The sequence below is a fragment of the Zingiber officinale genome, chromosome 4A, assembly GCF_018446385.1.
Source record: "Zingiber officinale cultivar Zhangliang chromosome 4A, Zo_v1.1, whole genome shotgun sequence".
Classification (NCBI taxonomy): domain Eukaryota; kingdom Viridiplantae; phylum Streptophyta; class Magnoliopsida; order Zingiberales; family Zingiberaceae; genus Zingiber; species Zingiber officinale.
Genome location: NC_055992.1, coordinates 110,650,219 through 110,660,806, shown reverse-complemented (window position 1 = coordinate 110,660,806; position 10,588 = coordinate 110,650,219). Strand labels below are relative to the sequence as shown.

The 10,588-nt window shown below is 49.8% G+C and overlaps 1 protein-coding gene across 1 annotated transcript; it reads left to right on the top strand.

The window, feature by feature from the left end:
* The first annotated feature begins 8,270 nt into the window (after positions 1-8,270).
* Positions 8,271-9,737, top strand: LOC121970577 (benzyl alcohol O-benzoyltransferase-like). The gene has a single exon (XM_042521373.1). The coding sequence runs from the start codon at positions 8,277-8,279 to the stop codon at positions 9,651-9,653; it is 1,377 nt and encodes a 458-aa protein (XP_042377307.1). The 5' UTR covers positions 8,271-8,276; the 3' UTR covers positions 9,654-9,737.
* Positions 9,738-10,588: the final 851 nt, after the last annotated feature.

Genomic DNA, 10,588 nt, shown 5'->3' with positions numbered 1-10,588 from the left:
TCACGCCGTCCGATCGGGAGGAAGCCCAGCTACTGAGGAGGAGAGCTAGCCGGTTCACGCTCGTTGGGGATCAACTATACAAAAAGGCATTCTCCCGCCCACTGCTGAAGTGTGTCAGCTTGGATGACGCAGAATATATTCTCCAGGAAGTACATCAAGGATCTTGCGGAGGTCATCCGGGCGGGCGATCATTGGCTAGGAAGATCCTACTAGCCGGATACTTCTGGCCAACTCTACAGGAAGACGCCGCTCGGACCGTCGCTACCTGCCTTTCCTGTCAGAAGTTTCACAGCTTCTCCCATAGGCCAACGGAAAAGATGAAGGGGTCTACTGTGTCTTGCCCATTCGACCAGTGGGGTATGGATATAGTTGGGCCTTTCCCTATGGCGACCGGGCAACGAAAGTTTTTATTAGTGGCGGTCGACTATTTCTCCAAGTGGGTCGAAGCCGAACCACTGGCCAGAATAATCGAGCAGATGGTCAAAAAGTTCATCTGGCAGCATATAATTTGTCGGTTCGACATTCTTCGTCGGCTCATTTCATATAACGGGCGACAATTCGTTGGTCAGGAGCTCAGAGAATGGTGCAAAGGGTACGACATCGAACAACACTTTACTTCCGTGGTGTATCCTCAAAGCAATTGTCAAGCCGAAGTAGCCAATCGGGAGATCTTGCGAATACATCGGGTTCGGCTCGATCACATGGGAGGAAGCTGGGTGGACGAACTGTCCGGCGTGCTATGGGTCATTCGCACAACTCCAAAAGAGGGAACGGGGGTAACACCGTTCCACTTGGTATATGGGGGTGAGGCGGTCGTCCCAGTCGAGATCGGAGTCGAGTCCGATCGGATCCAGAACTACGAAGGGGCCAACGCCGAGCGGAGACAGCTGGAGCTGGACGTAGTCGACGAAGCACGAGCTAAAGCAGTCATCCGACTGATGGCGTACCGGTAAAGAATGAAGCAAAATTACAACAGGCGTGTAATTTCCAAAGCATTCCAGGTCGGCGACCTAGTATGGAAGAAGGTGAAGTTGGTCGGCGATGTAAGTAAGATGGCAGCTCCATGGGCGGGGCCCTTCAAAGTCGTCGAGAAGCTCTGATCGGGTGCATACTACCTGGAAGATGAGGACGGACGGCGGCTAGATCGACCATGGAGCGCAAACCACCTCCAGCCATACCGTGCTGGATGAAAGGTGCACCAGTGTAATTCATTTCATGTATGTTCCGTTCGTCTGTATCTTTTGGTTGCAGGATTGAAGATAAGAAAAATTACAAAAAGTCTAATTCGTTATTCGCCGAACGGTAAACTACTTGAAGACCATCGAGCGGCGACGTTAAACTCTAGAGTCAGACCGGCGACTATAAACCCCCCGGCTTGAAGACCATCGAGTGGCGACGTTAAACTCTAGAGTTGGACCGGCAACTATAAACCTCCCGGCTTGAAGAGCGTCGAGCGGCGACGTTAAACTCTAGAGTCAGACCGGCGACTATAAACCCCCCGGCTTGAAGACCGTCGAGTGGCGACATTAAACTCTAGAGTCGGACCGGCAACAATAAACCCCCCGGCTTGATGAGCATCGAGCGGCAACGTTAAACTCTAGAGTGGAACCGGCGACTATAAACCCCCCGGCTTGAAGAGCGTCGAGCGACGACGTTAAACTCTAGAGTCATACCGGCGACTATAAACCCCCCGGCTTGAAGACCGTCGAGCGGCGATGTTAAACTCTAGAGTCGGACTAGCGACTATAAAGCCCCCGGCTTGAAGACCGTCGAGCGGCGACGTTAAACTCTAGAGTCGGACCGGCGACTATAAACCCCCTGGATGGTACAGCATCGCGCAGATACACTGAGGCCCAGTATCTAGGGCCGATGATCAGCAAGCCTGAATCCTAGGGACAGGGAGAAAACAATGGCGTGCGCTTACCAGCGCCGATCAATGAAAAACTAACGGGAGTTCCATGCGGAATGAAGGTCGTTTGACCGAGCGACGCAATTGAGAAAATCACTTCTAACGAAGAACTAACGAAAGTCCCATGTGGGATAAAGGTCGTTTGATCGAGCGGCGCAGTTGAGAAAAACACCTAACGAAAAACTAATTGAAGTTCCGTGCGGAATGAAGGTCGAGTGGTGCAGTTACAAGAAACACTTCATAGAAAACTAATAGAGCAAAAATTGGCATTCCAAAATTATAAGTTCGCCGATCGGAAGGATTACAAAGAACACTTCATTCTAGATAATTGAAAACATGCTTCGGAATGGTGGTAAGAAGCGCCGCATGCTCCGTAGCAGGGATGACCACGGATTCGGGGAGCTGACCCTTGGACTTCAAATAGTCCGCCGTGGCGGTGATAGCCAACTTGAAGGCAATGACCATCCGGTCGCAGACCTTTTCGGCAAATTCCTCCGAGCGGATGTACTTCTGCCTCAAGGTGGCGACACGACCTGACTCCGCCTCCTGGTACTCCTTAAAAGCAGCGCGGGAAGCGTCGAGAGGTTCCTGTAGGGCCTTCAAATCGTCCCTGAGAGCCACAGCCTCGGCCGAACGGCCCTTCTTCTCGCGGTCCAGTAGATCAGCCAACTCTTTTACCCGCTGTTCCAGGGCGCGGGCCTTCACATTCTTCGCTTCAAGGTCGGCGATAGCGGTGTTTTTCCGAGTGGTGGCGAGTTCTATCTTTCGGTCAAAGGTCTTGACCTGGTTCTCGTATTGGGCCAGCATGTAGGCCTGGTCGGCCGTCTTCTTCCGCTCGGCCTCCAGCAAGTCTTTGGTCTTTGCGAGCTCCTTCTGCAGCTCGGCATAGGAAGGGCCTTGAGAAGAAGACGGGCCGCCCGGACTCTTCAGCCTCTTCAGCTCCTCCTCCACCATAGTCAAACGGTTGGCGACGGCGATCTCTTCCACCCATCTCTGATGTACGCAGGGGTGTTAAAATGCGGACCGGGAAGACTACATAAAAGAACAAGAGTGAAGCTTATCCCTGTGGATTGCTGCATGTGGCTGTCAGCCAGTTTGTTGAGCGGTATCATGGCAACACGGGCCCGGGCGTCCGCCCATATCTCAGCAAGGGGCCCCTTAATAGTGATCATGTGTTCAGGAGCCGTCGGCAGATCGGACTTGGCCATAAACACCTCAGTGGAGAGGTGCATGGTGGCCCTAATAGTGCGACGCCGACCCGAAGTCGTGTGAGCGGACGCCGAGGGATCGGAGGCCTGGCTGGACATTGTGGATAGAATGCCCGAGCGGCGTACTCGGCGGGGGGCAGGAGGAAGAGAGCGGACCAGAACCGCTTCGAGGGGGTTCGCAGGCGGATCCAGTTGAGACGGGGTTCGGTCGGATGAGAGCGCCTCGACCGATGGCGCTTTATCACAGGGAGATGCAATGCCCGTCCGCTCAGACGCTTGCACTGCGGAGGTGGCCGAACGGAGAGGCATCTCAATACGCCGTCTTTTCCGGTCGAGTGGGAGCTCGTCCTCTGGATCGGAGTCTTCCTCCCGAACGGTCAGTTCCTTGCTAGAAGTTGCACCGCCAGCCGCATCCACAGGTGAAGCCTGAGCGTCCAACTCCCCCGCATTTGTCTCGCTCTCACCCTCGTGAGAGCCGACCGGAGCAATGCCCAACTGCTCCATTTCCTTGGTCGCTGCCGCCTCGAGCGCGACCACTTTTTTCTTCAAGATCCCGAGCATCACAGACTCCATTACGATGTTCGCTGCAAGGAAAAGAGAAGAAAATCAGTTAGAACTCAAGGCAAATACACAAGTAAATTTCTTACCAAAGCTGCTCGGGAGGGGGGTCCGGCTCGGACTCAAACCGAATATATACATCACTCCTTCAGGTAGGAGCTTGTTGATGTCGAGTTTCAGACCAGCTAGCATATTCGCTGCTTGGAGGTAGTCCGGTCGGGTTTTATACTTCTTCAGCTCGGGAGAGGTGGGCGGTCCGACCTGTCATTTAGTACGAAAAGGGAACCGCCCGGGAATACGAAGAAAGAAGAAGCTCTCTTTCCAATATTGGTTGGAAGAGGGGAGTTTATCAAAAAAGACTAAGTCGGACCAAGCTTGAAATAGATAAGTGTCCAGCTCGGACTACTTGGGATAGTAGAAATAATAGAAGACTTCCGGGCGGAGGGGAATGTTGTGTATCTTAAATAATACCACAACTCTACACAGAAGGTGAAAAGTGTTGGGAACCAACTGGGCGAACGAAATGCCAAAGAAATTGCAAATTTCAACGATGAAGGGGGTGGAGAGGAAACCGCAAACCCGTTGTAAACTGTTCGCGGAAAAAACAGATAGTGTCGCGCGGAGGGTTGTGTGGCCGAGCGGAAGGAGAGGGTAAAATCAATTCGAAATCAGAGGGGATGTCAAAGGCATTTATCAGGCTCTCAGCATCCCGCCGATCGAACCGCGACTCTATGGTAGTATACCATGGGCCGAGAGCGAGGTCCGCGGGCTGGGAAGAACTAGCCATCGCCGGAACAGTGGAGGAGGCAGGGATCGGAAGAAAACGCAAAGGCTCAGAAAAGACGAACAGAACAATAACCGGAAGGCGTGAATGTGGCAAGGAACGCAGAGAAAACACGAGAATCGAAGAGAGAAAGGCAAAGAATCTTACAGAGAAGATGAGGATCGAAAGAAGTGGGCAGGAGGTCGCCGAAGTGCCGAAGAACGAGGTTACCGGAGCAAGGGGCGCAGGAGAGGGCTTCTGAGCACGCGAAGGCGAAAATGCGGCGGAAGAAGGCGATGAGAGCTTTATAAGGATGGGCTCGAGCTACCCGAGCCGTCGGATGCAGGTCACATAACCCGAGGGCCACATGCAACCGTCCATTTCAAACCGGTGAACGTCGCGTCGGGCGTAAGGCGGCGGCCATGCGATGATGTCAACAGTGACACGTGACACTCAGTCAGAGGAGGGCATTTAATGAGCCCCATCACGAGGCAGAACCCGCGTGCTCAACCATAATTACAGAGATTTACACGCATACCGAGAGGATCTTACGGACATCATCACAGGGCAGTGGGGCAGCCCTTGGCAATTAGCCGACCGGCGTTATCAAACCCCATAGTGGTCGAGAGGAGGTACACTATCGGGAGTGGCAGGATGGCTGTCGCTTGGCCAAACTCATAGTCCAGTCAGTCGGACTTAGCGCCTCCTTCAACTAGACTTGAGGGGGAGGCATGTGATCCGGTGGTAAGGACGAGGGACCCTTGTTAACGGGAGGTCAATTACATGTGGACGTCAATGGTCAAGAGGGTCAACCCCAAGGTCGTGTCGAGCGGATAGAGGTCGTGCCGAGCGGAGTGGCAAGCCGACCAAGCATCCGGTCGACCGGACATCCGGCCAGGGGTCTCCCGGATCGGACGAAAGACATCCCGACCAGGGGTCGGGTTTCCGATGCTCAAGGTAAAAGAGTCTATGGGCCGGGCTGACAGGTCGCTCGGCTGAGCCGCAGGACAATAAGGCGCAATTCCATCCGAGCACATGAGCAGGGCTTCCCCGCCCGGGCCGAGGTATACGCATCCCCGGAAGCCATGAGCGCCGAGCGGTTGGTCCGCTTGGCCCGAGAACAGGCAAGAGCGCAAAGGGACAAAAAGGACAGCTGGTAACATCATCCTCGAGACACTTGCCGCCGACAAACAGCATGGTTGGTGACCGGAGCGGACAGAATATCGTATGGTGGAAGTTTCCACCGTCACATCTGGGATATGCTCGGACGATTGCGGAATGACATCAGGCATGCTTTTCTGACACAACCCTACCGAGGTATGTTTGGGGAAGCGTGTACGCATCGAGAAGCGTGTCTGCGCCCCCAGGGTCTTATATAAGGACCCCCAGACTTCGACGGAGGTTTGCGATTCTCATCACTATAGCCACAGTAGCGTTACTTTGCTCCTTCTTCACTGCCTGACTTGAGCGTCGGAGGGTCGTCGCCGGGAAACTCCTCCCGGCTCGGCTTCTTTGCAGGTTCGCCGGAGATCCATATCGCCAGTCGGAGACAGCGGAGTGTGTCACACCCCCAATGTCCGTCGACTCAGCGCTCGGACAGGATCAGTACCTATCAAATACATTTATACTTTTACATGGGAAATTATTGTTAATAAATTTACATTTCGATTTCATCGTAAGTTAAATATTGAACAGTGTTCAGATCCCCCGTGATCGCTTACATTGCTCTCAACGTACAAAGTGGTGTGAACACCAACCAGCTTATATTATTTTGCACCTCCCTCGCATCCTTTGATCGTGGCTGGGAAAAGTTCTTCGAGGCGATCATCCTCTCCCTAATCTACTCCATGAGGGGACTAACCTCTTCAACATACACGCATCGGGGATAGATGCTAGTGGTCACTTTAAAGAAATTTCTTTATGAACATGGAAGCTTTCACTAGACGGTGGAAGGCAACAAGACCACTTTGTCCTTCCCCATTTGGGAGCAAGATACACTTCATGATTTACAGTGGATGGCATGAAAAAAATGATGAAGGTGGTGTCGAGAAAATGTCGTCATTCCATAAATAAGCTACTCATTTCCATTGGGATGTCATGACCGGAGCTACCCTTTGTTATATAGGGACACTGCGGCGTTATACAATTCTGTCACAGAACATCTAAACAAACCAAGGAACATCTAAACAAACCAAGCTCAAGTCAAGTTTCAAACAAGCTCAAGCTTATAAAAAATTAACTAAGCTAAGCTTAAACAATCATTTCAAAAGTTTGGTTCATTTTAAGCTCGACTCAAATCGACTCAGTTATCTTATTAAATAAGCTTGAACACCCTAAAACTCGGCTCGGCTCATTTATAGCCCTATTTGTTGGGATTCGATCTTGGCTCAATTCTATAAATCTGTCATTTGATAACCAACTCGGCTATGTCCTGAGGCAATCTTACCCCTCCACTAAAAGAAGAAGAAGAAGAAGATTAACCAGGTTGGGTAACGTTAAGTCTGGGGAGACTGGCTCGATCCCACGAAAATTTCCCACCGACCACCAGGGTAAATCGGGAAGCATTTGCGCTGGACGGTTTAGAAGTCCAGCATCCCTTAATTGCAAGTCTGATTTGGAGGGAAAATCCTATAAATACGATATAGTTGAGAATCAAATCATGGGTGCTAGGAGATAATGGAGCGCCCTTACCGCTACACCATTGCCCCATGGGTAAAATGATTAACCAGACTGGGTAATGTCGAGCTTAGGGTGACCGGCCTGGCCCCACGAAAATTTTCCACCTGCCACCAGGGTAAATCGGGAAGCATTTGTACCGTAGCTGTGAATTGAACCTTGGGTGTCTGAGAGACAACTAAGCACCCTTACCACTGCACCATACCTCGGGACTCTTACCCCTCCACTTAAAAAAAAAAATGATGAAGCATGCTAGGTAATGTCGAGCCTGAGGTTACCGGACCGACCCCAAGGAAGTTTCCCAACAGCCATTAAGATAAATCAGGAAGCACTTACGATGAACGATCAGAAGCCTAACATCTCTGTGTTGTAAATCCATTCGGAAGAATCTTACCGGTCTAGTTATGTAGCAAAAGGTAATTCACTTACCCCTACACTTCTATATGCGCGTATATCTATCTATTTTATCTATCTGTGTTTGTGAAAAGAAGAAAATTAATGAAAAAGAACTGCACTAATCTTCTGGTAATCACACATGATTAGTTGCTTAGTGGTTGAATCATGTCAGACTTCAGTCATCTCAGTCTTTGTTTAACTTGTATTTCTTTTTCTTTATCAGTGCCCATGAGCCTTCGACCTTTGACCGAAGACAATTACTTTTCTTTTCTTATGACTTTGAAAATAAAAACTTAATTATATATATAATAATAGTGAGAAAAGAAAGACTTAAGTTCAAGCATCTGAAAGTCAAGTGCTTTTACGAATCAATTACAAGGAAAGGTTAGAAGACTTGGACGGAAGACTGAGCGAACTGTACTTTCTCCTTCCAACTCCAAGAATTTGTGGAAAATGGAAATTAAAGAGGAGGAGAAGTCAAGGAAGACCCCTAGTATTTGGCACAAGCCTTCTCAGTAATTCATATGAACTTTCCCCTACAATTATACATTGGATTAGATCGTAGAGTGGAGATGATTTTATTTATAAATTTTGAAGGGATAAATGATTACTTATTTCCACTCGATTAAATTGTTCATTGGATAGATCTTCCAACCACCATAACCACTGTCTGCTCTATAAATACAGAGCATTCTTGTTTCAAAGGCCAGATCATAGAGCAGAGCAAATTTAATAGCAGTTGCTTGGATCACTTGTTTCTACTGCCATGGCATCCTCCTCCCTGACCTTCACCGTCCGCCGGCAAGAGGCCGTTCTGGTGGCGCCTGCAGAGGCCACCCCTCGCGAGTTCAAGCGCCTCTCCGACGTGGACGACCAGGATGGGCTGCGCTTCCACATCCCGGTCATCCAATTCTACCGCGACCACCCTTCCATGGCAGGACAAGACCCCTGCAAGGTGATCCGGGAAGCCTTGGCCAGGGCTCTCGTCTTCTACTACCCCTTCGCCGGCCGGCTCAGGGAGACGGAGGGAAGGAAGCTGGTGGTGGAGTGCACCGGGGAGGGCGTGTTGTTCATCGAGGCCGACGCTGACGTCCGTCTCGATCAGTTCGGCGACGCCCTGCAGCCGCCGTTCCCCGGTTTGGAGGAGCTCATCTGGAACGTCCCTGGATCGGATGGCGTTCTGCATTGCCCGTTGCTGTTGATTCAGGTGACGCGGTTGCTATGCGGCGGCTTCGTCTTCGCGCTCCGCCTCAACCACACCATGTCCGATGCTCCCGGCCTCGTCCAGTTCATGGACGCCGTGGCGGAGCTGGCTCGAGGGGCAGCCGCCCCTTCCTTGGCTCCGGTCTGGTCGCGTGAGGTATTGGAGGCGCGACACCCTCCCCGAGTCACCTGCGTCCACCGCGAGTACGAAGACGTCCTCGGCACCATCGTCCCATTCGACGACATGGTACACCGCTCCTTCTTCTTCGGCAAGGCCGAAGTGGCCGCCCTCCGGCGCCGCCTGCCGGAGCACCTCCGTAAAAGCTCCACCTTCGAGATCCTCACCGCCTGCCTCTGGAAGTGCCGCACCGTCGCCATCGGAGCCAACACAGACGAGGAGGTCCGGATCATCTGCATCGTGAACGCCCGCGGCAAATCCGGCCTGGACCTCCCGGCGGGGTACTACGGAAACGCCTTCGCCTTCCCGGTGGCGGTGTCCACGGCGGGGAAGATATCCAGCAACCCCATCGGGTACGCGCTGGACCTGGTAAAGAAGGCGAAGTCGGCGGTGAGCGACGAGTACATGAGGTCGCTGGCGGACCTGATGGCGCTGCGCGGGAGGCCGCACTTCACAGTGGTGAGGTCGTACCTGGTCTCGGACGTGACTCGGGCGGGGTTCGGGGACGTGGATTTCGGGTGGGGGAAGGCGGCGTACGGAGGCCCCGCGAAGGGCGGCGTCGGAGCCATTCCTGGAGTGGCGAGCTTCTACATACCTTTGAAAAACAGCAAGGGCGAGGAGGGAATCGTCGTCCCAGTGTGTCTACCGGCCCCTGCCATGGACAAATTCACACATGAAATGCACAACCTAATGGAGGAGGACGACGACAAGGACGCAAAGGAGGTTCAGCCACAGGGCGCCTTCATTGTCTCTGCACTTTGAGCTCCACTACATATCGTTTACTGTATGAATCAATGATAGATAAAGCCATTACCAACCTTTCTATGAGCTGAGGTTGATTGTTGATTGTCGATTGTTTATTGTCGATTGTTGATGAGACCTTGTCAGTTATCAGTAGTACCCTTCACAACCACAGCACTATAACTAAACAAAGACGCCAGTCTGAATTATTATGCCAAAAGTACTGAACAGTTGTAATCAATCAAAAGCGCTCCCTCCACTAGTATAATTGATTATCTATTTTAACCGTGCCATGTTTTGTGGACCTGAAAGCTGAAACAATGGAAACAGCTAAAGAACTGGATGTCTTCTTAAAGATGTATCGCACATTTAATCAACTCAAAGTTATATCGAGCCATGTAGACACACGTATGAATTGCTGGCGAGATTTTTTGGATCTATGGGCATCTTATAAAATTAAGAAAGTTCAAAAAAAAAAAAAAAAAAAAAACCGCTGTGAGTGGAAGATTTGAGGATTTAAGTGAAAAACAAAATCCGGTTTCTTTCTTTTAGAAATGGAGCCAATGATTAATGACAAAATATTGTTACATATTTGACCTTTCACCATTCAAAATAATTTTAAAATGAATTATTTTACTTGTGAATTATTTTAGCAATAAAGTTAATTTTATAAAGCATTTAATTAACTAGTAATAATTTCTTTCTTTTATATAAATATAAATTTTCAATCAAATTGTTAATAAATTATTATTTTAAAAATAAATATAAAAAATATAAATGATTATAATTAAATTAAAATTCATAAGCTACTTAAATATTAAATAAAATTATCAATTAAATTAAATAAACATCAATTAATTAATATATTAATTAAAAATTAAAAATAAATTAAATCAAAGATCATATAGAGATATTAAATTTAAAAAGTAAAAAATATATATGATTTGTAATGTAAG